Source organism: Rhodnius prolixus, unplaced genomic scaffold, assembly GCF_049639745.1.
Source record: "Rhodnius prolixus isolate KJV_2025 unplaced genomic scaffold, Rpr scaffold_9, whole genome shotgun sequence".
Taxonomy (NCBI): Eukaryota; Metazoa; Arthropoda; class Insecta; order Hemiptera; family Reduviidae; genus Rhodnius; species Rhodnius prolixus.
The window spans coordinates 29,625,153-29,651,771 of record NW_027411604.1 but is presented as its reverse complement, the minus strand read 5'-3'; the positions used below and the strand labels follow the sequence as shown (position 1 = coordinate 29,651,771).

Genomic DNA, 26,619 nt, shown 5'->3' with positions numbered 1-26,619 from the left:
TATATATATATATATATATATATATATATATATATATATATATATATATATATATATATATATATATATATATATATATATATATATATATATATATATATATATATATATATATATATATATATATATATATATATATATATATATATATATATATATATATATATATATATATATATATATATATATATATATATATTGAGTATAACAATAATATATATTTGCCATTATTAATCAAGTGCAAATAGATGAATCTATAAGTTTACCTGTTGTGCCTACACTTGGTCGCTCTGGGCAATTTCTCTCTTCTATATTTTAAACGGCGATAATGATAAGCTATGAATCCTGCTTTGTTGAATTCTTCCCAAGACTTTGGAACTACTTTTTCTTTTTCTCTTCTTTCTCGTCTTTCTCTTTTTTCAGCCTCTTTTTCTTTCTCCGATCGCTCTCTTTTAGCTTTCTTTGCTAACAGTTTTTCAACAAGATTTTCTATTTTGTATGAATCATCTTCTTCTATATCTAAACATAAGAAAAATAAATAATATCTCACCATTCATTAACATCTGTGAGTTTAATAATTTTTTTTTTTTTTTTTTGGCATTGGCTTTCGCCGTACAGCAAGCATCGTCTCGGTGCTTATCACTAGAATATCACTCACTCTCCATTCTTACTTATAAATACATTCGCTTCACCCATCCATCCCTCTACTATATACAACTATTTACATAAACTACAGCTAATGGATGGATCAGTACTCTATATTCCTGCCATCCTTATAGCTTAACCGAAATTAAAATCACGTAATCCTTCTCTAATCATTTTCTTCCATTCACTCTAATCGGTTATAACTTTTAAGTACATTCATATTTCATTGTTAGCTCTGCTATAGACTTAAGCACATAGATGTTGGTGGAGAATATTATGTCTTCGTAGCGAAATGGTGCATCTAAATACCTGAATATGTCGTCAAACATTCGTTTCCTTTCTACCACATAACGTGGACATATCATTATTATATGTTTGAAACCCTCTTCCTCATTGTAATCTGCGCAAAGAGGAGAGGACCTTTTGTTGATCCTGTGAAGATACGGTCCGCACACCATGTGGTTCCAACAACCCATTTATTAGTGACAGTTCCATTAACCATGGTTGTCTAGGTTTAATTATTACTATTTACTTATTTCATTCAGTATATTTGCTATACGATTCTTGTCTGAGGAAACAGTTCAAACCCTTCACCAAATGCCGCTGTACCTAATGTACAACACAACCCACTGAAACAGGATTTAAATGAAAAGTCTTGCCCAGATCTGTCCACCTAATTTGAACACATTGAAAAAAGTTCACTCTACCGTTTAAAAACAAAACCAGATACATCCAATGGCCTTTGGACCAGATCCCCTCATAACATAAAGAATTTTTTATAAGATGAATAAGATATATTGTATATGAATATTATAAAATTAAAAAAATCATTCTTAAAAATTACTAATATTGAAATAGGAGAATTTCTTTTTCAGAATTAGTTGTCAAAATGGATTGGAGCAAGAACACTTTATTAGTTTTGATAAATTTTCAAATAAAAATGCATTAGTTCTTTTCATTTTTATAAAAGGACACACGAATTAAAATAATCTCTGCAATATCCACGTACAACGGTGAGAAAAATGGTCAATAAATAGTTATTTGACACAAAATTTGTTCAATTAGCCATACAAATATAACATCGGCGGTCTGTCACTGAGATCAGCTTAGAAATAAACTAAATTCCGACTATAGATCACTTAAACTTCCATAACTTGCGCAATCATCAATGAATTCTTTTTTAATTTTGTCTACTTCTAAGGTCATTGGCGACCGGAACTTTTTTCGGTGTACTACCAGCCTGAGGACAGTGAACTGTAAAAAGCTCCTAGGAAGAGAAAAATCTATGGCCAAACAGCTGGGATCGATATACTTATTGATGGCCATCCAAAAATAAATTTATCTCATCACTAAGTTTATCTACTTCTATGATTCCTACCTGAAACGACAACACTAGTTACCTGGTAATGATAAATGAGTTGTAGCAGTACCAGAACCGTCTCTATTTACCCATCTTGGATATAGAACTTGCATGCTTTCTCGGACAACGTTTTCTTTACGTTTTATTTCTTCTATTTCACTAATAGTGTCACGTGCTTTATCTAAAACACCTAAAATAATATTAATTGATTCCAACAGTTTTACATTATTTATGGTATAAAATAATTACAAATATTCTATGAAGGAGTCTAATTCTAGCTCATGCATCAACTGTCCAAAATTTTTCCACTGAAATAGCATTATATTAAATAAATGAAATTGGAATTGTTTCGATAAACTTATTCTTCAATTGATTGGTCAAGGATTGTCTGCGCGAGAAAAATTTTAAATTTAAAGAAGGATCCTTTGAATACGAACTTATTAAAAGGCTTAAGCAAAATTCATCATTATCTTTGGTCTTTACGCCTTCTCATGTCATGCTTTCCTTGGTAGGAGTGTAATCATTCTTGGTGCGGCAAATCACGGTATTATTTTATAAGTGGGTTTGGGCTATAATTGTCAGCGAATCCAGAAGTTAAGCCAGATTGTTATTAGCATAATAAATGGTGGTGGGTGGGTCGATGTCCTTACTAGGAAGTGACGCCATTTTTTTTTTTTTGAACACGTATTGAGGGACATTTGATTTAATTTAAATATAAATTTGTTACAATATTTGGGTTTTACATTATTTATTTTTCGATTCAGGTTTTTTAAAGCCATTGATGAGAGCGTTACTTCAAATTATTAGATCTAATATTGAAAATATATTTGAAAAAATATTTAAAGATGAGAAAATGCAAAATTTTTAAGAAGATTTGTAAAGTAGATTATGTAAGGTTTCTGTAGAACGTTAAACATTTGAAAACAAAATTTTTTAAAATAAATTCCTTAGCTTTTTGATAGAAATTGATTACTCTTCTTCGTTCAATTATCACAATCAATTCTTTCTGTATTTAGCTTACCTTTTTTTCTTTTCTTCCTCAGATTTATTTGATCGTTTTCCTTCGTAATATTCCTTACAGGAGCATCTTCAAGAGTTTTTTCGTTCTTTATTTTTTTAATGATAGGTAAATTCTGTTTAGCCAGGGTGAAGGCGAGTAATCTCTTTTTAGCAGCGGACTTACCCAACAACGTTGGTACATAAACATTTTGGCCAACTATTGATGAGGTAGGTTGGTCTGGAAATGTTACTTCTTCTGTCTCCTTCAGTTCTGGAGGATCATCTTCAATTGGTAAACTAGGGGAGTACCTGTAAAAATATTACTTTGTAATTAAAAAAAAAACTCCAGAACACGTCTATAAGGGTATAACGGATAAGGGTAACATTTATGAGATTATGCACTGCCAACTGAGTCTATGAATGTAAAAAAAGAAAACTACAATTCAAACAATAAATTTAATTGATAAATTCAAAGATTTTGACTTCAGTTCATGGCCGAATCCGTCAAACAAAATTTTAATCAGAATCTGTGTTTATAAGAATAAACAAATCATTTTCATGAAATACTCTAAAAAAAACATTGAAATGAAAAGTATGCTTCTCAAAACTTGTTCACATAACTATAATTTTCCACGATCAGAGCATGTAAAATTGAAAAAACAAAAAAAAAATAACTTTTTTTCTCTTTTAGGTCGTCTCGAACATGTATTCCCGGTGAAACTCTGTTTAGAAAATTTCACTTGTTTTCAAAGCTTCTTCCAAAACAGAAGTAATTGTATAAAAGTATTTTGCCAGTTTCTAAAAAATAAATAAATAAATAAATTGAGCACAGCTTCTTCAAACTCTTAGTTTTCCTCGATTAAAGATGGAACATTGAGGTAATGAAAGTGTGAAAGGTATAGAAAATGAGTTTTGGGAGAGAGGAGATGTTGGTTACCCTTCTAACGTGCCATTTTCGTAAAATTAAAGAATTCACCACCTAGTAAAAATTAATAAGTATTAATGTAACCAATTTCTAAATATGAATAAAATTTGTTAATCTGAAGTGCCTCTGTACTGAATAAATATTTGTACTTTTAGCAATTTTTTCGAAATTGGTTAAATTAAGGCCACCTATTTAAAACATATTCTAAGTGTCATGAAAGAATAAGCTGTAAGAGATGATTAAATGTCACAACTGATTTTTTTATATTTATTTAATTTAAGCAAGTTACGTTAGATTACCTGTCACTAATCTAAAGAGGTGCCTTAATCAATTAACTGTAAATTTGACTGCTCTTAAATTAATGTATAGAGTTGTGTCTACTTCAAATTCTATAATCCTACATAAAAAAAAAACTAGTTTATTTGTTTTTAAAACACGGAATATGAAGCTTATTAATTTATTATTCAAAATTTATTAATTTTGAAACTCTACTTTTTATTAGGATTTGAAATCAAATAAAACATATTTCAAAGAAACAAACAAATCTTAAGCTAAAAAAACATAAATAGAAGTCTCGCCTCAATTGTTATCAACTTTTTTTGAAAATTATCATGCCCACTAAAAAAAGAAGAAGTTTATTTCAACATTATACAACTCTTAAGTGGAACTACTTTCTACAAAATCTATTCAGAAAAGAGGTACTTCTGATAAGTAAATTTTATTTAAATTTGGGATTTTGGCTACACATATTATTAATATAGCAAAGGAAGTCCTACATAGCATAGGATAAGTCTTCACATTACTCTGAAAAGACAGATTAAAGGAAAGCTTAACCAGCACTTTCCCCAAAAGTGCCTTTAGTCGAATTTTTCCGGGGTAATGTTATTTACAAAAGTTTAGTGAAAAGTCAGTCTTTAAATTATTAGATTTTATCGGTAGAAAAAGTTTTTGGAGACAAATTTCTCTATGCTTCGGGAACCATTCATCAGGAATGTCTGAAAATGTATTGACAACAGACAATTCACTTTAGACTTAGTTTAAACACAGTTCTTAATGAGAGGCGTCAGAAATTCCTAACTAAGGATATCTGAAATGTAGAGAAATAATAAGTTGTTTATACAAAAAACACTTTTCTGGACATTGCCTTCACAACTTTCTCGATTAAAACTAATTTTCCGAGCAAGTATTCTATATTTGGAGTTAAAGAAAATCGTAGTAACCGTTTTCGAGATAAACTCAAAAAAATAAACATTTATTTAGTAATGTATACTTCCAGTGGATCGAGAACTAAGCAATTGGTGGAACCGATCGGGAAACAGCAAAAGTAAAAATATACACAAAGAGTTACCTGAAAATGTTTATAGATTGCCTCAGTGCCCCAGGAGGTTTGTTAAGTTCAAATGTTAAACGAGTCATTTGAAAATCCTCGATTATACCATAAAAAATCTGTTCTATGTAAAGCGAATTTCTTTCTGTCATATCAACTGGATCATCGCGTTAAACAGACAAAATACTTAAGTAGAAAAGTAATTGCCTATTTTTTCAGACGGGGCTTAACGTCCAACTAGCAATTAGATGTTGCGGTCGTGGACGGAACACATACTTCACTTTTAACATTTTTCCTAACCAAGTTAAAATGTATTCTAAACTAAACAAACTAGCCTTCTTTCCGTTCTGTTCTTATACGTAACTCAGGCTCTAAGTGGCAAGGAAAGAATAGTGCCAAACTTAAAAATACAACATACTAGCTAGCTCTTCATGCCCTGCGTCCATCAACATCCGCCTATATGACGGCATATCATCCTCTATTTGAGCATCAAAGAGAACAGCTGACTTCAATTCGTGTTCTTCATTGAGATTTGTGGCCGTTAAGTAATTTGTTAAAAAAAAATATCTGTGCGCAATTTTCTTACAATTCTAAAGAAAACTTAATTTACATCAACCATGGATAAATTAATTTATATTTACATCTCTACTTATCGAACTTTGTAGCATTATTTTCACCTTAGCGCCTCAATGCGAATTAACGAGGATCTTAAATATCTCTTTTAACTACTTCAAGCTTATGTTTGCTAATTGTTATATTATCATTGCTACATAGATATTAAAACTGTCCGGTAGGACAGTTGTATAAGGGTTGATCGTCAAAAAGTGCACGAAAAAGCGTAACGTTAAAAAACACCCAACTTTGACAATTTTTTTCTCTTTTTCTATAAAAGATAAAATTCCCAAATTTTCTATAAAATATAGAGCAAACCCTCCTTTATAACTGAAATTTTTTTGCAACCACCCAGACCTAATAGGTTTAGAGAAAAAAGTTGCCGAAAATGAGCAAAAACAGCATTTTCAGAAATTGTTGTTGTTCTTGTTGTTGTTGTTGTTGTTGTTGTTGTTGTTGTTGTTGTTACCTTTTTTGTAAACAACGTAGCGCCTAAACGCGTGAACCGATTTTCATGAATGAGGTGTCATTCGATTTGGAATTTTATGTAGATGTGCCTTTTGGGGGTCTCGACGCTGTACACCGAATGGGAGAGGAGTTAGCCCCCTTTATGTAAGGCCCCCTTCAAAATTATTATTACTAATTACTCTGTAAATCTTAGCCCGATTTTGATAAAATTTGGTAGGATGATGGGGTTAGGGCTCCCCTATGTAACATTAAAGCGACGATCTGCTCTTACACTAGTTAAGGGGAAGTATAGCAATCGTTTCAAATTATCGACACGTGAACTGATTTTCATGAATGAAGTGTCATTCGAATCGAAATTTTGTACAGATTTGCACTTTAAAAGTCTCGTCGCTATGCCTCATAAGGAGGGGAGTTTGCCCCACCCAAGTAAGGCCGTTTCTAAAACTATTATTACCAATATTTCTATAACGCTTTGTCCGATTTTGATAAAATTTAGCACGAAGAAGTGATTAAAGCTCCTCTACATGGCTGTGAAGTGCCATCATGCTCTTACACCTACTAAGAGGAAGTACTGCAATCGTTAAAATTATCAATGGGTGAACCTATTTACATTAATGAATTGTCGTTCGATTCAAAATCTTTGCCTCTTTGCCTTTTAGGGAGAAGTACTGTAATCGCCCTTTTATTTTTCTTACTCCTCTTAAAAGGAAGGTCTGAAATCGCAGTTTAAATTTGCTTTTTACGTACAAATACCTTCCTATTTTATATAAAAAGGCTTTCTCAAAAAAATTGTTATTGAGGATGGTTTGGGGACCGCAACTATAATCATTCTTAAAAAAGATCTCTCCAGTGGTAGTTACGGTTCCTACTTAACACCTTATCAGGTTATAATGATAGAATTGCTTATTCCTAATTTAAAAAAAACAGTAAAGCAGATATGTAACAAAAATGAAAATCTATCCAAAAGGTACAAAAATCTCCTTAACAAAAACTTACAGTTTAAAAAGTTAAGTATAAGGGTTGATTAAACGCCAAAAGGTACACAAATCAGCAAGTACCCAACATTTCATTCAAGCTTAGTTGATATAATTTAAGTAATTTTGCTGCATTAACTTTTCCTTCACATTTTTTAGAATTTATTAGATGTCACAGACCCTTATGCTGGCCATTTTCATCTACAAAATATTTGTTCAAGTAGCACTGTAGATTGACTTTAATATCTATTAATCTATAATAATCAAACTATTAATTACAGGTTAAAAAGAAAACGTTATAAAAAATAAAAAAAATTACGAGGCTACAAAATTTAAAAACTTTTTTAAAAAAAATGCTTACACCAACATACATCAGTGATTTCGATTATTTTATTTTTAATAAAAATCGTCGGTTTAAGTTCATTCTTCGATTAAAGTAATTGTTATTTTATGTAGTAGTCAAACGTTTATAATAATAGGTAATAATTATCTGGCTCTATCGCAAATAATATAGTTTTCTTCAATCACACTCTCAATGTAGCTGTTCTTCTCACAATGTTATATATATGTTATGTAATATAAAATAAATAAGTATTGCATACTTTTAGGACAGCTAATTATTCCAGTATTTTACTATAAGTAAAATTAAATTACAATTGAGAAATGAATAATTGTTGTTGAATAATCTACTTGTTATTAACTGTGTGTTATTTGTGCTCACGAATATTTCGGTAAGACGAATTCAAGTCTGAAATATTGTTTTAAATCCTCCGTGATTCAAATTTAAACAGTAGCCGACTCTAACTTTGTCTTTTTCTACTTTAACATGCATGTATAAGATGTGACAACTTCAGATAAAGGGCATATTAAAGATAAATCAGAAGAATAATTTGGAATAGAGTTAAAATAAAGTACCTATTTAAAAACGAAGATATAATATACATTTTATCATAATTATAACCAAATAATATTATGAACGAACTGGCCAGCATAAGGGTCTGTGACATCTAATAAATTCTAAAAAATGTGAAGGAAAAGTTAATGCAGCAAAATTACTTAAATTATATCAACTAAGCTTGAATGAAATGTTGGGTACATGCTGATTTGTGTACCTTTTGGCGTTTAATCAACCCTTATACTTAACTTTTTAAACTGTAAGTTTTTGTTAAGGAGATGTTTAGTTTAGTTATAACAGTTAATATTTAGATTTTACTTTTCGTCATGTAGTAAAAGAAATAGTTGTAGTTAGTTTAAAAGTTAGAATAGTTTAAAAAATACTTTAAGAATAAATTATGGACATGTAGCAACTAACATCCTATCTACTCACTCCAGCTCCAGGAAAAAAAACCATTTAAAACCTTTTTTAGTACTAAAACAGATCATTCTGGTGTGACTTAATATCGAAAATATGCACCATTCCAATACTTTTTTCTCACAGAAGTAATTATGTATACATTTTAATAACACGAAACGAATTGATCGGCATATAATTTGCAGTGAAACCCATTAGTTATTTATTTTTATTTCTTTATTTAGGAATACCTACATTTTGTAGTGAGCCAGGTGTATTACATTAATTGCCAATACTAAGTAATTAGCAGATGGTAAATCTCAACTAAACAGCAATAGAAGCACGGTGTGGGTGTACAGCTACAAGTAGTCTTTCCAACTGATCATAATTTAACCAGGCTGTGCAAAAAAAAAGAAAGAAAAAGACGTTTATCTGCTGTTTGGATGAAATTTCCAATAGGTTTATCAGGTTTTCACGATCTGTTTGAACAGAACTAATGTATTTATTTATTTAAAAGTTCTGATCAACATTGTATAAATTGGGCATTCCAACGATATGCGAATTAAGACATTCAATACTCGATAGGTTACACAGCAGTATTAAAATAATTCATTTTTTTCTGAAGTTTTTACCTTCTAGAAACAACCTGATAGTAATCTTCTTAACACAACCTTAGCTGAATGACTTGCTCGCTGCTTCGTAATAATAATACCTTCATGTATGTAATATTTCTCTAGACCAAACGAACAGATACAATTATTTATTTGAAATAAATGGGCTTTGTTATTACGAAGTTTGAAATACTCTATACTTTACTCACATCGTTGCTCAATGAGTGGTTGGACCATCTGAGCTTTCACTGAGTGGCAAAGTGTCCATTCCTTATTGCTCATTTACAACAATAGTTTACCGCAAAGTTTTTAAAATATTTGTAAATTTTTTATTCATTAATAAAACTATTGCTTAAAAGTTCAGAAAAGTACGCATACCAGGAATTCAATGTCAAAACATAGGTTGATAAATACTGCGCTAAATCATTGATAAAGTTCAGATAAAATTGCCTGCCCTCTATTTTTAACCTTACTACTCCAGATATGTATCAAATTATTTGTATAACCAAAAGTTTACTGCTGTTAAAGCCGACCAACTAAATATGCCCTGATCGCGTTAATTTTAGATGAACATAATGTAAGTTTCTTAATTATTAAAATTAAAATTTTCTTTAGGTCCAATAAAGATCAAAAAGTTCCCAAATATTTCTGTTATAATATTTGACAATCAGGATAGCTTCCGAATAGCTTTCACTTTTGCATTTAGAAATAAATTTATTAACTTGAAATTTTCAGAACAAGAAAACAAGGGAATAAAAGAAAGTCGATTAAATAAATCTTCTGCATTTTTAATCATTAACAATGAAATTAAAATATTAAAAGTGAATAAACAAGCTTAAGAAAGTAAACATTACAGTTGATAAACCAAACAAGTGGTGTTTGTACAGTACTATTTTATTATTCCAAAGCATATGTATTCACTTTTAATGTTAATAACCAACTTGTAATTATTTTTTTCATCAAAATTCTTTCAACTAATGAAATTATAAGCACCTGTTAGTATCAGTATTAGCATCTTCCGGAACTGGAATATCATTGAGTTTTGACTCTTCTAAAGGAGGATCTTCTGGTAAAGGTATATCCATACTAATTTTTAAATTAACACATTTAAACTATTGCATTATTATTCAAAGTATTTTTATCCCTAAAATGTCTTATGACCTAAAATAACACTTTTAACATAATGACTGATCGCACATAAATAAAAATCACAACTTCGCACTAAAACACAAAATTTCATCAGCAATCGATATTAATGGTTTCTATACTATGCAATTATAAATGAAGTTCGCGTTTCAACGTAATTAACTACGTTAAAAAAAGATTAATTCGACTTAACCAATAAATAAAATTCACTTGATTAACTCTGAAAGTTCACTGCCTTACTTAAACACAATGCCTTCTTGATAACATTTATGTAAAAAAAACTTTGTATTAATTAAATTTGAAATGAAAACTATGAAAAATAAGAAAGTTTAGAATCAAAGAATTACTTCTTTTTATAACTGAAGAAATCGATTCCTCTGAAATATTTATATAATGTAAACTCTCATATTATTTTCTCCGAATCATTAATTAAATTTAACTGTCAAATTTGGTCATACCATTGAATTTTATAACGTTCAGTTCTACCTGTTCTTAACTGACTTTTTTGGGAATCGCCATAAATTATTCTCTTTATTATACTAGTATTTATTCTCGTGCTGTTCACTGAAAATTATGAATTGAGACTTCTTACCTAGAATCTTTCTAAGCACCGTTCTTAAGTCTGACTTGAGGATGACGTCTTTCTATTAGCAGTATACAAGTTTTTATGTTAAATATTGAGAATTTGATATGCTTTTTTTTGTGAAATAAAAATAGGAAGACACTATAATTTACTGCAACCCGAGTGGTATTGTTCCCCATAGCACTGCAATCAAAGTAACATCAATTGGTACCCATCTATCGTAAGCACTTGAAGAGTAAATTAATAATTAGTAACCCTAGAAAGCAACTGGAAAAATAGTTTTGTCCCAATGGATGTTTCTTCGTCATATCTACTAGAAATGTCTCATAAAACTATATGTATGAAGATTATTATTTCTTTGGGGAAAAAGAATTGAATTAGAGCGCATCATACTTCTTAAGGCATAAATTCTGGGAAGCAAAAGAAATATAAAAATCGATACGAAGCTTGATAAAAAACATTTACATATATTTAAATTTTCAAAAGTCAAGTTATGGTCTAAGGTTACAATGACAATGTTATAATTAGACAGAAAGAAGAAAAAAAACAATTATGTATTAATTAAATATGAATGTATGAAGACTGCCTAATGTAATATAGTAGTGTATGTATTGTAAACTGTATACCAAAGTTATAAAGATTACTTTCTTTAATTATAAAATAAAAGTATTATAAAATCTATTTTAATGTTAGAAATAAAAATATAAAATCAAATCATCTCAACAAAAATTGATTTTAAAATTCCTTCATCTGGCCTTGCATTAAAATAATCTTCCACACTAGGATACTTACTACCACCAAAGTAATCAACTAAGATTATGTTTTTAATATCTAGTTTACCAAATGTAAAATGATGACCTGAAAAATGAATAAGTTAATTACGATTGATGCTTAATTAATTACCATTTAAACTCAAAATATAGAATCTTACTTTCTGGCCAAGTTTTCATAGCAGGATGGCGTGAAAATAAGGCATCTTCCGCAAATTTCCATTCTTGAGTGTTGTTTTGAACCTAATAAAAGTGTTTATTTAGAAGCAACAGAAAAAAATATGATAATAATAAAAATCAGGCAGGAGAATCACTGACAAATATTAAGACATATTATTCTTTTCTGCAAATAGAATTTTACATTAATTTCAAACAATAACAAAGCAAAGACTGCTCTGATTTTCTGTTCCACTGCTGCATTTTATTTGATATTTTTTTAATTTTGATTTAGTTATTTATTATTTAACTTTTTTTATTTTTATTTTCTTTATTGTACCCCGAACTGATAATTAATTTCGAGTACGCGTTCTAGTTCGAACACAACTGCTTTTATAGAGATCAATCCATGGGCAAATTATTTCAATAATTTTTCAAAAGCAGACTTAGCTCCTCGACTTTTCAACAACTTCGGAAGTTCCTGAGTTCAAAAAACAAAAACTATACAAGTTTGAAATAAATAATACTTCATATTATAATGGAAGTAAAACATGTTTCTAATAGAACTGAACTTTCAATAAAACTTCAATACAACTCTCCTTTTTGTGCAAAGAAGTGGTTTAGAATTTTAAAGTTCAACATTTGTGAAATCATAATATAATCATCACAATATAATATTTACATTAAATTTAAAATATTTTAGATATTATAACTTACAAAGATGTAGTTTCCGGTCAATATAACTTGAGCACATCTTGGATCTTCAGGATCATAATGTTTACTAGCGCAGTAGTTTCCTTCAGCCAAAGACATCGTCATTGAGCATCTGTTGTCTTTCTGATTGTCATACATGAGCAAAAATTATTTGTTGAATAAAATATTTATGTAATTGTCTATTTAAGGTAATGAATAAAATGTAGAAACACTAAATATGACTAATTGAATCGGAGAGAAGAATGAAAAAAATACTAAATTAAACTGAACCACTTATGTTCAAACAAAATCGAGCAAAGATAGTTTTCGGAAACTTATTTGAAAGTACCTCCGTAGAATTCTCATTTAAACAAGCATAAATATTTGGAATATTTAATAAAAATGTCTTTACAATACTTTGGAAGTTTAGTAGCAAGTAAACATACATTCTTTCAGCTTGCCTAGTACATAAAAAAAGAACAATGATGATATACATAAATATACTTGTATATTATACATGTATAAATAGACATGACTAGTAAAGACCCAAATATCTAATTGATGCTATGGAAGTTGCATTACTTGTTATTTGTATTTTCCTTTGCGACTTAAGGCAGTGTACAAACGCCCAAAGAAATTGTTTAGTAAATTATAATTAAATGTACATATTTGTGCTAATGTACAGTTTTTAAAGAATTATTCATATACATTCTGAAACTCTCTGAAATATACTGTTCGTTTTGTGAGTACTCGATTAGTTTAAAAATTATTGAATCCAATCTTACGAAATTGAATTTAAGTATTACATGTAAGTTTTGTAATTTAAGTTTACCTTTAGGTCTCTAGGAACTCCATCGAAAAAAGAGGTATAAAGGTACGGAACTCCGCTACTATTAAGTATGGGGCCGTCGCTCATGGAATATACCCTTGCCATTGGAAGCCCAGAAATATTTTTTTGATGTGATACATGAGCGAGGGCTGTCCATCCTAAAAATAAAATTATTAAAAGTTAAAATTAAATATTTCCTTAAGTTAAAAATTATTATACTAAGTCATATTTAACAGACCAGTGTAATGCACAATATATCTTGCCATCTTAGCTGCCTGCTCAACTGGTGGCGGTGGAGGATATTTTATTTCAGAAATAATAGAATTTACATTCTTTATATTAAAATTGAATATATCTTTAGCGGCAATAAATAATGGAGAACAAACTAAAAGAAATATGATGTACTTCATGATGATAATTGCTGCGGATGTGAGTTCTGAAATACTAAAAAATGTTCTACTGCACTATCACTGACAATGATTTGCGATTATCTGATAGCATTCTGGAGATAAGCTTTGTTTAAATTGATTGACTATGTTGATAAAAAATTTAAATATTTCGGATAAAAAATTAGTTTTATTTCATTATAAAAAAATTAAAATAACTGCAATTAAAATATTAATTTCTTAATAAATTTCTTTCATAACTGTTAGGTTGGGCACCAAACCTCCAAAGCAAGGACCATTCATATAAAGTTTGATATTGTAACCCAGAATAACCTTCCTTCTTTGGTACGTTAGAGTTGGTACTTTGTAGTTGTTTCTTTAGTTTATAGCAAAAAAAAGTATTACATATAAAAGTTCTTCAAGAGATATCGTGAGAATGACTCCGGGAGGAGTTATCAATTATGTGAAAAAAGGTGTAACTCAAATTTAAAAAAGCCTGTGTTTTCCATTTACATAGATTTCTACCTAAATGAAGACACTAGAATTTCACTTCGAAAATTCCAGCGTTGTTAAACGTACACTGGAAGATATAACCTTCTAGCCACATTAATTAACTAGTGAATAAGAATCTTATTTTGCCAACATTAAGAGAAAACAATAAGGATCTTTACATTTTTATTTTTGCCAGAGAAAAACCCTCAATGTTCTAGGAAATTTTCAATGTCAATTAACAGCTTTAAATTATGGAATTATATTATTCCGTGTATCGAAAATATTTTAAATTTAACATAAGTATTATATTTTGATAATAATATGGTTTCACAAATGTTGAACTTTAGAATTCTAAACCATTCTATTTATTAGAATAAAATGGTTACTTAGCATCTATTAATAAGAGAAAAAATTGAAGAAATATGACTTCATAATGAACCTGCTTGAGCGGACGACAAAACCATTCCAAGAACTTTATTTTACCTTTTGTGAGCCCCCTTCAAGAACACACCATTAGTTAAAATTCTGTTTATGAAATTAACTATAAGCAGGGGTTCTAGGACTTCACACTTTCTTCGACTTTTTTTTTTAATAAATGGTATATGGTTACGAATAATATTTTCAGAAAAATCGGAAATTTGAGAATTGTATGAGGAGAAAGATGTGTGGCAGTCCATAATAGAATATTTTGTTTTATTTGTTAAGGTTTGTATATTGTATATTCCAGCTTATATGTATTCATTGACTTTTTTTTGGAATGTCTTTGGTTCTTTATTTTGGAAAATATATAAATTTAAACTTTTTTTGGATATCTTTGGTTCTTTATTTTGGAAAATATATATATAAATTTACCTTTATTATTAAGTCATCAAAGAATTAAATGTATTATGAAGGAAAGGTACACCACTTCTGTGATTTAAAGACCCATAATCACTTATCGAATAGCCCTATCCATCGGAAGAGGGAAATATTTATTTTATGAGGTACAGGAGTCAGGAGCAACAATTGGCTAATCTAAAAATAAGAATACATTTATTTGATAAATTAATTGATTCAATTAGTGATTCATACTTTATTAATGCATAAACAAACCAGAGAAATGTAAAATATATCTTGCCATATTAGCTACATCCTCCACTGGGATTGGCAAAAGATATGCCAGAAATAATTGAATTTAAATTCTTTCCATTAAAATAAAGGAATCTTACCTCTTTTTTGAGAGTGAACAAATTAAGAGAAATCTGCACTTCCTGATGCACCTACTTTTAACATTTGAAAAATTGTGACTGTGAGTTCTATTGTGCCCTAGAATTTTTATGATTCTCCGATTAGCTGATAATAAATTCTCAATTAAGGTTGGTTACAATGCTTCAAATAATATTTTTTAAATATTCCTATTATCATAATATGTGTAATAAAATAAGCTGGTTCCATAAAATTAATATAATTTTTACAAAAATGTATGTTAAGTTGGACATGGTGGTTATTTTGAACATTCCAATCTTCTCGCGGTTAAAAAGTATATTGGTAACCTAATGATAAACTCCTTCTTTTCGTGGTAATCTTTTGTACAGTTTTTCACGTGGTGAAGTGAAATGAAATATATTCTCGTTACAGGTGGTGTTATTAGTGGTGTAGGAAAGGGAGTGATTGCAAGTTCTTTTGGCACAATATTAAAAGCCTGTGGTATTAATGTGACCACTATAAAGATAGATCCGTACATAAATATAGACGCTGGAACTTTTTCTCCTTACGAGCATGGTAACTTCCATTTCATTGAAAGTCATTGTAATTTTATTTAGTTAAAATAATCTTTTAAACTAATATCGCAGATTTTTATACTTATTTAGATCTAGATCCCGACAAATTAACTTAAGTTTTAAAATAGATTGTTTTTCTTCACCTTTTATATAGTAGGTTGTTTTTTTCTATGTTGCTCTCTATTAAAAATTTATTATTCGTCCTGGTTTCTTTAAACTTTTAAGTTTAAACTTTTGCACTCCATAGACGAATGTCACCCTCATTACATTGTCATTACTCGATGCATGTGAGAGGAGCTTATCAATAATTTCTTGCTTTCTGTGCTATTTATCGATAAAGATATCAAAGTCTGATGAATCAGGGCTAATCATAGCCAAGATTTTGGTTTTTAGGCGTTCTCACAATATGGATATTAAAGTAGATTTGGTAGTATGAATAGTGTTGGATTTTTTTTACAGAAAACTTAAATATTATAGATGCACTTGAAATAAATCTTTTCATGTAACAATTATAAGGTTTGTTATATTCTTTCTTTCAATGTTTTTGCATGAACGAACCCGGCGAGTTTATGTTTTCCCAAATACCTAAAAGGAACTGTGTGCAACTCTTATTCTTGTACATTGTATTCAATAAATTTTTTTTATTTAAATAGTTACACTTATGTGAAGGAAATTAAGAAGTTTTTAACTGCAATTTCTTTTTAGTTTTGACTACAATTAGCAGGTATATATTATAGATATTGTATTTTTTGTTTAGGCGAAACTTATGTGCTGGACGATGGAGGTGAAGTAGATTTAGATTTAGGTAACTACGAAAGATTTTTAGATATAACTTTACATCAGGACAATAATATAACAACAGGAAAAATATACCAGCATGTTATATCCAGAGAAAGGAAAGGAGATTATCTGGGAAAAACTGTACAAGGTAACGTTAATTTAATTCTTTCTTTTTTTTGTACATATTGCAGATGTGTGAGTGTGGAAATATCCCGTCTTTTCTTAATCTGAAGTGAATGTTTCTATGCTTTATATTGTGGAAGTGCCTTAGCTATGCTTTAGAAAATGTTTGATAAATTTGTGTTACTTATAAATGTTTAGTTGTGCCGCATATTACTGACACGATTCAAGAATGGGTACAAAGAGTAGCCAAACAGTGCGTAAGTCAGGATGGGCGCAAACCACAGGTATGTTCAATCTATTGTATTAGGATATATCGAATAGATTCTTTCCTGAAATAGAGAAATTGTATTTTCGTACCCTTTTAAGAGTCGTTAATTTATGTTTTTTTAGGTGTGTATTGTTGAATTGGGTGGAACAATAGGTGACATCGAAGGCATGCCTTTTGTTGAAGCATTTAGACAATTTCAGTTCCGAGTAACGAGAGAAAATTTTTGTTGTGCACACGTATCATTGGTTCCCCAAGTAAGAATTTATTTATTTACTTATTGATAACCAAGGAAATGAAACAATATATGCCAAATTTTCATTTCATTTTCAGCCTAAGTCTACTGGAGAACCTAAAACTAAACCAACACAAGCAAGTGTTAGAGAATTAAGAGGATTAGGATTATCACCGGATCTTATTGTCTGTAGAAGTGAATTTCCTATAACTGATACTGTAAAATCGAAAATATCTATGTTCTGTCATGTTCCCCCAGAGCAGGTATTTTTTCCCCTAAAGAAAATTTTAAATTTAATGTATAAAAAATATTTTGTCACACGAATAGTAGATGTTTAGAAAATGATGTTTTAAGCAAATTTTTAACAGAAAGAACGAATATATTGCAGGTTTTCTGCATTCATGACGTGTCGTCAATATATAGAGTTCCATTGCTGATGGATAAACAAGGAATTGTTGAATTTTTTAAAAAGAGGCTTCAGTTAGATATTCCTACACCTCGCCCAAGAAAGTATATTCAGAAGTGGAAAACAATTGCAGAAAGGTAATTTTCAAAAGGAAATTTTGAATGTTCATTCGATAATTTAAAAAAAATAAAATAATTTGGGGAACGATATTGGTTTTGTAGTGAGATGTAGATTCAATAAGTCAACTTCTGAGACCAGTTCGTTCTTTGGATTGAATTTTATATTCGGTTTTTATCCTCAAGGAATTAAGAAAATGTATGTGTGTTGACAATAACCATTAATTTTATATAAAAGCTTTGTTAATAGTCTGAACTGCGAGCATTTAGGGACTCTTGTCAGTTACTGTGCCCCGAATCATTCGTTATTAGCATTAGTAATTCCTAATTGCTGAAATAATCGACTGTACAATCTCAGAAGACATTTGGACTGGTGTGCCAGTAATAATAGAGTAATAGAAAGAAGGTAATTAATGTAAAAGTGTTACTTGCTATTCTTTTTACCTTCTTCAATGATTTAAAAGAATATATCGTGATTTTAAAATTAAGTTTTGTCAGAAAAATGTATTTTAAGATTTTTTGAGAGTTAAAATGTTTTTAGCGAATGGTATTAAGTTTACGAAGTTAATGCGAAAGACAGAAATGATAAAAACTCAGGAGATCGTTTGTTGATCTGTTATGTACTTGAAGTTCTTTTTTTTGCATTTCATGTAAACGGGCCTTTCAATTCTTTTTATATGTTAAGTAGGCGCTGGAAGTTTTTGGAGGGATAGAATTATTTTAAAATTGGCATTCATATTACTAAACTATGTTATTAAAGGAGTGAGCTGACCATTTAGAGAATTTTCAAAAAAAAGTTGTAATATTTAAAATTATTACTGCTAAAATGACAATGTGTACAAATATATATATAGAATGTATATATGGAGAGAGAGAAAGAGAGAAAACAGTCATGTATATGTATTTATTTCATTTTAAATAGGGTAGACACATTGAGGCGAGAGATTAATATAGCCCTTGTTGGTAAATATACGACGCTTGAAGATTCATATACCTCAGTAGCTAAAGCACTGCAGCATGCTGCTATTTCTGCAGGGTACAAAGTAAATATTATTGTAAGTCCGTTTTCTTTATTTGAATCTTACTAGGTAAGAAAGTATTTATTTATTCTAACAAGCTGAAACGTAATTTCAGTATATAGAATCTCTTAATTTAGAGAAAAACAATGAAATAGCTAATCCTGTGTGTTATCATGAAGCTTGGCAGCAGCTTTGTAAAAGCGAGTAAGTAACATAAATAAAAACAAATAAAAAAATTAAATTTTTGCTGCTGTAATATCATTATTACCTAAATATTTTTGGGTATTTTTAGTGGAGTTGTGGTTCCTGGAGGATTTGGCACTAGAGGAGTTGAAGGAAAAATTGAAGCTTGTAGATGGTGTAGAGAAACGAATAAACCATTTTTAGGAATATGTTTGGGTCTTCAAGCTGCCGTAATCGAATTTGCTAGGTTAGTTATACAATTAAGAGAGAAATTTTTAAGACAAATAAATTGAATGTAAAAAAGTAAGAGAATTTAATACAGCATGAACGTTACCTACATTGTGAGAATTCGGAATGGTTTGTTACTTAATTGTTAGATTATTCTTTCCAAACATGTGTTGCTCCTACGAAGAAAAACAAAATCTGAGGACTCTCCGTGTGACAATAAAGTACTCTAACAACTCCGTTCCCTTTCTTTTCTTTTGGTTTTACATAAAAAGATGGGAAACATTTTTTGGGGGCATCAAATGTCTTCTCTTTTATCAGCGTTTCGAAGAAGTATCGTAGATCTAAGCAATCGAAGTATTTACGAATCCCAAGAGAAGAAAGCAGAGAAGTGCAAAAAGTAATCACCTCGAACAGGGGGCGAGTGGTTATGAAGCGTGTATTTGTAATTGGAAGATCCCAATTCGAAAACCGCGTTTAGTTAAATTTATTTGTTAGAAAAAAATGTTAAAAGTATGTGCTTCCGCATCTGTTCGCTACTTGTTTGTTAAGTAACAAACCATTCTGAATTAATTGGCTGTAATTGTAGATCGACCGCATGAAAAAGTAGGCGATTACGTTAATCACTTTGAACATTGCATCTGATATGAGCAGTCAAGATCTTAAAAACGTAAAAATACATTTTTTAGTATAGGTAGATAATAAAAATCTTAGGTAATTATTTTCTTAATTGAATTATTGTCTGTTTTAGGAACGCTTTAGGCATGAAAAATGCAAATACTACAGAAATAGACAGCAACACTGAATCACCTGTTGTTGTTGAAATGCCTGAACATAATACTGGAGACAAGGGAGGCAGTATGCGCCTTGGAAAGAGAACAACAATATTTAAAACTACTAATTCAATACTGAGTAAGTATTCATTTATCTTTGTATATATTATCAAAATACATTTCATCATATAATTTATAGTAATAAATAACTTTCGGATCTATTAGAATTTTACGCTATAAAATAAATTAATAAGCATTAACTTTACTAGTGTTAGAAAGAAAGATTGTTGTTTTTCTAACCAGGTTGAAAATAAATTTATTAACGAAGATTACAGATTTATGTAACAGGAAAGTTAGGGGTACCTTTTTTAAAGTTCCAAATACTTTTTTTATCCAACACTCTTGGGACTTTATGCTCATGGAGCAGCAGAACTCTTAGACATATGTCCAACATACCCACATCGGAAAATGTTTTAATTGGACGCTGTCAATTTTTCTGTTGAAATTAAAGAAGCAAATGCTTGTGTATTCGATTAGCGGTGTAGTTCGTGATGTATTTCAGACAAGTTGTACTTATCATTTAAAATTTACCTATGTCTACTTTTTTGGGAAGTTATTTTTACAAATGTTGACTCGATTAACTTTTGCAGATTGTGATGAATAGCTCCAGTAGTAGATTAAGTGTGAAGAATTTTCTGTGTCAGTTCCTCGGTGGAATAACTTTGTCCTTCATACCGGAATTCTATTAAAGAAATAACCTAAGAAAAAAGCAATTATTAGCTATCCCAATTCGTAAAATATGATGGAAAATCAGAAACATGATAATGACTGCCGTATGGATCCCATTAATTTCAACCCTCAAAATCGTTCTGGCAGACACCTATGTTTCTCTTGCTCTTTAAACAAAAATTAGTTTTATATAGATGAAATTTGCAACAAGAAATAAAAATCTTTAATTACATGTTATATTAAATGTTTAATGATTGTTTTGTTATTAATACCTTAGGGCAATTGTATGGAAACAAAGATAAAATAGAAGAACGCCACAGACATAGGTACGAAGTAAATCCTTCTTATATACAACAGTTTGAAGAAAACGGATTCAGATTTGTTGGTTAGTATAAATGTTGTAACTTGAAGTGGAAGTCACATAAAGTTTGTTATTACATTAGTTCTGTTTCCTTTTATTGAAAACCTATTTTTGGCTTTGGGATGGTCTTCAATTTCTGTGTTCTCTAAGGTTAAAATAACAAGGGCAATAACTGAATCGTTCTCAGAAATGGCAGCTGAATATCTTTCTTTGAGCATGTTTGCACGAAAAGAAATAACAATAAACATATAAATTATTGAAACATACCTATAATAAACGTTGATGAATAAAAATAATACCTATAATGCAATTTTCACTGTTGAGTCTCGATGACAGAATTGTTTTTTTTAAGGGAATACAATGCTAAATGCAAAGATGGATGATCACAATATATGTGAAATGGTTACATTAAGTGGTGGGAGGAGGGCGCTTATAATATCAATTGAAGCCATTCCAAAATTATCGTGTTTTTGCCAAATCTTGGTGGTACTTTACAACATATTATACCAATAAATTTTCCTTTATTTTAGGACATTGTGAAGAGGGAAAAAGGATGGAAGTCGCGGAATTAGATAAACACCTGTACTATGTATCTACACAGTTCCATCCGGAATATCTTTCAAGACCTCTTAAACCATCACCTCCGTTTTTAGGGCTCATTCTTGCTGCAGGAGGTAAACTACCTAATTATCTAGCTCGAGGATGTAGACTGTCTCCTAGGGATATAACGGATAATGATTCATCAGGTATTAATTTACTATTAAGTTCCAATTTTTAATAATAAGAAATTTATTTATCATGGTTAAACGCGGAAATAAGTGGTGAACAATCACTACCTTAGACTTGAATTCTTATTCATATAAATGCGATTCTGCTGCTGCTGTAATCAATCCGCTTGCATTAAAATTTCGAGTGCATGAAGCAGATTAAATGAGTGCCATTCTTGGAATTTCTTGCATTATTTGTTGTAGAGTAACCTCTTAAACTTATACAAAGTTGGTCTCTAGAAAATTTTAAACTTCTAAAATCAACGAGGAACATGGCGGAGTTGTTACTCCGAATTTTTAAGTCTTAGTTTAAATTTGTGTTGCTCACGCTAACAGAGTTTTATACAGTTTAAATAAATTTTAAGGAAATATTTGTGATGTAAAATTATAAAATAATATCTCAATGAAGATGTTTCAGATGATGAAGACATTACTGATGAGCTGGTGAACCATACTGGTCAACTATGTGTATCCTCTACTTCCATAGGTGCGTAATATATATTATGTTATTATTTTATTTTATTTATTTATTTTTTTAATGAAATAGGATTCAATAGAATCAATGAAAATAGTATTTTTTTTTTAAATTGCTATTTGTTATGTATTTTTTGGTTCTAGATGATACTTAGAAATTTGAACAATTTTTAAAGTTAAGGCAATGAAGTCTAATAATTTTAACTAAATTTCTTTTGTTCTTTTAGTTATGAAAAAAAAAAACTAAATTAGAAAAAATTTGTAACAAATGTATAAAAAATATTTGGGACTTCAAAATAAGCTTCACTTGATCTTTATTTTACAAAAATATTTTATTTTTAAAATATTTAAAATTTAATTTTTATTACAAAAAGAATTTATTTTTATGCTTACGCGTGACGTATTACTTTATTAAATAATAAAAATTTCATGCAACATTCTTTCAGGTAATGAAAGTAGAAAAACTTTAGCAAAATTATTAGTATCAATATTGTGATTGATATTCATTAGATTGATTTAGGTCCAACTTTTTGTTCTCTAGAAGAACCTAATTGAGTAAATTTCAGCTAATTACCGGCCAGGCGTTCACTTCAAGATCTTTAAAAAAGTTTTTGTGTATGGTAACAGACGTAAATTCGTATATGCTCAAGTATTTATCTTTGTCTCTTTTTTTGTTCAGTTTTTTGATTGTAATTGTAATGGGTAGGATTACGATTTTCTGTTTAAGGTATAATTATTGTTAATTTTTTGTAAAACACTCTCGAAACATTGTAAATTCTTCTACAAAAATACCAAATAAGAAAAGTAGTTTAAAATTTTGAAAAAAAAAATCCTCTTATTTTGATTCCTAAAAAACTGCTCCTTTCACACAATAGTTTTCTGTTTAAATCTTTTTTTGATTCATCTGATGTAAAGTAAATTTTTTTGTCGAAGGTGATATTTTAATGTAAATTATATATAATTATTGCAGGATCTGAAGTCTTTAATTGAAACAGTAACAGGATATGAATTATATTGATGAAATTGATTGTGTAAAAATTGTCGTACCTTAAAATATACTTCAAAGTTGTCCATCCATGCATCATAAAACTAGGGCGGACTCCATTCAGTTCTTTGGGGGACCTAAGAGAAAGAATCTCTTATTCGGGGGCGTGCCATGACAGCTTCTAATTCGCCTGTTGCAGTCAGTGTTACAGAGAACGCCCTCCCATTTCAAAAGCTAATCAAGAAAGAATATGTGGCTCTATATAATAAATGATGTAGAATATATATATACTCGTATATATAAATGTGATAATATATTCGAGCAGAAAGATATATCTGAATAGGTATAATCTGGATATTCATTGTTTGTAATGAACATGGAACTTATTTAGAGTAACTGATTGAATTGCGATTATAGTAAAATAAACTTTTCTTTCAATCCGTATGGTGATAGATTGAATTGTTTGTAATTAGAATTATGACCGGTAGCTTGGTAAAAACAGCATTAAGCTCAGAATGTCAATGTGCTTATTTATATGACGCGCTTTAATATACAAAAAAAGGAAGATCTTTCATTTTGATACCAATTCATGTTTATAAAATATATGTTTTTATAGGCTAACATACGGTAGTTGTTATAAGCAGTAAAAATGTCTGAAGCTCACTTCTGACTCGTAGCACTGTAAGTAATTCGAGAATAATTTCGTAAACCATTTACACCATAGATTTCCTAATGCTGCCCTAAAATTGATATATTGAGAATAATGGCTGTTCTTACTTATTTTGAAGTCTCACTTATATTTGAAAAACAAGGAAACCAGAGTTTTCAACACTTTGATAATACAAAATTTGTTAAAATAAAAAATTTCTTCTTTTACTTGTATTCGTTGTAAGATAATAATTATGTTCATTTAATGTTATAGTGGAACTGTATTGTCATCGGTATGTTTTAGCAGTTGATTACCTACATTTTTATTTGATTACATATTTAAATATATGTACTGAGAATTTTTTAAATACAAATAATTTATTTCTTCGTTTGTTTTACTTTCTAATAACTTCAAATAGTTCTTTCTATTAATTAGAAAATAACATTTTCAAGAGGGTTCTTTAAGAATTTTATCAGTTCAATTTAAGATTAAATTTTTCTTTTGTTTCTTAGAACGTAACTTCTAAATAAAGAAACAGTAATGACGCCTATAACATTGGCGAACTTTTTTAGTATGAGCTATTTCTTTTAATAAACGATCTGTAACTACAAATAAATAAGCAACAATATTAAATTGTTTGTTTCTCATTGCTTATTCAAGTGGCAGTACTTGATCGTTCAGTAACTGTTTCGATATACTTCGAAACGAATTTTTTTATTTTTATGAAGTATTGATTAATATGAAAGAGAAATAGTTGAGGAAGAGTTATCAAGATATTCTCCTTATGATATCGTTACCTGCGCTCCAGAATAGCCGAGCAGTTAGTGGAGAGGAAGTTTAAATATATTGTGGGCTCGATTCCCCGTCGAAGGAAGGTTAATGTGAGAAATTTATAATAAATTACGTAAATTTATAATAATAATCGCATCCTTTTACTACAACTAATTTGGTTATTGGACGTAACAAAATAAAATTAATAAATAAATAATTTGTTATCTGTGATATCTATTTCTTGACAAGAGGTAGAGTGAAAAATCAGTTATATATTACAAACCCTTTTGTATAAAATTTGCGAAAGGAAATTTAAATTTTACATTAATTTAATTGTTGATTTTGTCCAGAGTGGAATCCATGTTTTTTCTTTTTCTTGCCGGTTTCGGATTTTTATTTCTCATCAGAGGTTATCGGTGTCACCTACATAAATTGAAAATTACGAAGACAATTTTTGGATTTGTCTTCCATTAACTTACACTTTCAATGTTCGGTAAAAAATAAAAAGAAATGTTTTTCATCAATTTCCCTTGCGCTAAATACAAATATTTAATTTCCAGAGCGATTTTGAATCTCATTATGAAATCCGAATAAAGAAATGTGAAAAAGAACGAAATTGTGATGTTGCATTCGGCCAAAGGGTCAGTTTTGAACAAACCAGTGTTATTCTGAAAATTCACAATTTATATTCATCCTTAAATCGTATTATGGAAATTAAAATTTTTTTTACAAATATTTTTGTTAATGCACATTCAAATTTTTAGTTTGGTTTTTCAAAATATCTTATGTGTTTACATCATGCTTGATTTAACTGAAGAATTAGTTTTAATGAGTTTAATCTGTCCTAAAATTTGTGTATGTGGCTATTTGACATTTTTCAAACTTAATTATTTTGTTTTTGAGATATAACCCTATTTTCATCTTTATAAAGAAATGTAAAAAGTGTTGACATTTAAAACATTTATTTCTTAAAAACCAAATATTTGATCAATAATTTCCTCTTGTCGTTAGTGCTTTATGAATGGAATTAATTTATGTTGAGTTTATGAATGAAACTTTTTTGTAAGTTAACAGTAATAATGTAATTTATTAATAAATGTAATGTCTTTCTTTTTTAAAAAATATTCTCGTTGAACAGCGCTAACTGAAGTGATCGATTTGAACATCTTTTTATCATCATATGTGGAATTCGTGTAATTACAATAAACAATACACTAAAATTGTAATTCAAAAATGGATTATACGTTAAACTAGTTGTTTGTACGCTTTAAAAAAAAATTTGTTCTGAGATGTTTATAAGTAAGTTTCTTTATCAAGCCTGTCAACTAAAAAAGGAAAGTTGCTCATTCTATGAACACTTCCTTCAACAAGCCTTAAAAGAAATCAAGTATTAGTAGATTAAAACAATTTCCCTCTATCAATTTTACCGTTTCAATGTGTATTTTATATTGCGTCCATTCAATTTTTTGATGCAAAAGTTTTCTGTTTCAATTTAGAAATATTTCTCCTGGACCCACTTAAAAGTTTCATAAATTTATAGCTTTACAATTTTGGTCATAATACATTTGTAACGTGGGATTGATAGAATAATGTACCTTCTTGGTGTAACTTCCAAACTTTTAATACAATGTCCAATGCCGTTCAAAATATTTTGTTTTCACTTTTTACCTAAAAAACCAACAAATAAAAATGAAGATTCTGTTGTAAAATATTATTATCAGCATTCAGCTA

The 26,619-nt window shown here is 29.4% G+C and overlaps 3 protein-coding genes across 8 annotated transcripts; 1 reads left to right on the top strand and 2 right to left on the bottom strand.

Moving 5' to 3' along the window:
- Positions 1-241: 241 nt before the first annotated feature.
- On the bottom strand, positions 242-10,611 carry LOC141454202 (uncharacterized). Of its 3 annotated transcripts, none has more exons than XM_074128174.1 (4): positions 10,206-10,611; positions 3,189-3,313; positions 2,046-2,186; positions 242-519 (listed from the first exon to the last, which is right to left on the bottom strand). In XM_074128174.1, the coding sequence occupies exons 1-4, from the start codon at positions 10,295-10,297 to the stop codon at positions 263-265; spliced, it is 615 nt and encodes a 204-aa protein (XP_073984275.1). In that variant the 5' UTR covers positions 10,298-10,611; the 3' UTR covers positions 242-262. The 3 variants fall into 3 exon arrangements, with proteins under 3 accessions (XP_073984275.1, XP_073984274.1, XP_073984273.1); XM_074128173.1 differs by having other exon boundaries at positions 243-519; positions 3,027-3,313; XM_074128172.1 differs by having other exon boundaries at positions 244-519; positions 2,046-2,195; positions 3,027-3,313; positions 10,206-10,609.
- A 777-nt stretch (positions 10,612-11,388) lies between these two features.
- Positions 11,389-14,095, bottom strand: CREG (Cellular Repressor of E1A-stimulated Genes). Its single transcript, XM_074128176.1, has 5 exons — positions 13,628-14,095; positions 13,393-13,547; positions 12,585-12,704; positions 11,873-11,954; positions 11,389-11,799 (listed from the first exon to the last, which is right to left on the bottom strand). Exons 1-5 carry the CDS (start codon positions 13,797-13,799, stop codon positions 11,651-11,653), a joined length of 678 nt encoding a protein of 225 aa, XP_073984277.1. The 5' UTR covers positions 13,800-14,095; the 3' UTR covers positions 11,389-11,650.
- Positions 14,096-15,803: 1,708 nt separating this feature from the next.
- On the top strand, positions 15,804-26,535 carry Ctps (CTP synthase). Of its 4 annotated transcripts, none has more exons than XM_074128167.1 (14): positions 15,804-16,028; positions 16,785-16,955; positions 17,129-17,214; positions 17,321-17,452; positions 17,529-17,693; positions 17,819-17,973; positions 18,875-19,007; positions 19,087-19,175; positions 19,264-19,401; positions 20,131-20,291; positions 21,159-21,266; positions 21,773-21,988; positions 22,428-22,496; positions 25,449-26,535. In XM_074128167.1, exons 1-14 carry the CDS (start codon positions 15,863-15,865, stop codon positions 25,457-25,459), a joined length of 1,800 nt encoding a protein of 599 aa, XP_073984268.1. In that variant the 5' UTR covers positions 15,804-15,862; the 3' UTR covers positions 25,460-26,535. The 4 variants fall into 4 exon arrangements, with proteins under 4 accessions (XP_073984268.1, XP_073984265.1, XP_073984266.1 ...); XM_074128164.1 differs by having other exon boundaries at positions 22,419-22,496; XM_074128165.1 differs by lacking the exon at positions 25,449-26,535 and adding an exon at positions 22,628-24,503.
- Positions 26,536-26,619: the final 84 nt, after the last annotated feature.

Coding starts and splice junctions, on each gene's coding strand:
- Ctps (XM_074128164.1), top strand. CDS start 15,863: ATGAAATATATTCTCGTTACAGGTGGTGTTATTAGTGGTGTAGGAAAG. Junction 16,029..16,784: donor TTTTTCTCCTTACGAGCATG/GTAACTTCCATT, acceptor TTTTTTGTTTAG/GCGAAACTTATGTGCTGGAC. Junction 19,008..19,086: donor GGTACAAAGTAAATATTATT/GTAAGTCCGTTT, acceptor ACGTAATTTCAG/TATATAGAATCTCTTAATTT.
- CREG (XM_074128176.1), bottom strand. CDS start 13,799: ATGAAGTACATCATATTTCTTTTAGTTTGTTCTCCATTATTTATTGCC. Junction 12,705..13,392: donor GAGTTCCTAGAGACCTAAAG/GTAAACTTAAAT, acceptor TATGACAATCAG/AAAGACAACAGATGCTCAAT. Junction 11,800..11,872: donor TATGAAAACTTGGCCAGAAA/GTAAGATTCTAT, acceptor TTCATTTTTCAG/GTCATCATTTTACATTTGGT.
- LOC141454202 (XM_074128172.1), bottom strand. CDS start 10,297: ATGGATATACCTTTACCAGAAGATCCTCCTTTAGAAGAGTCAAAACTC. Junction 2,196..3,026: donor GAGGAAGAAAAGAAAAAAAG/GTAAGCTAAATA, acceptor ATATTATTTTAG/GTGTTTTAGATAAAGCACGT. Junction 520..2,045: donor AACTCATTTATCATTACCAG/GTAACTAGTGTT, acceptor TCTTATGTTTAG/ATATAGAAGAAGATGATTCA.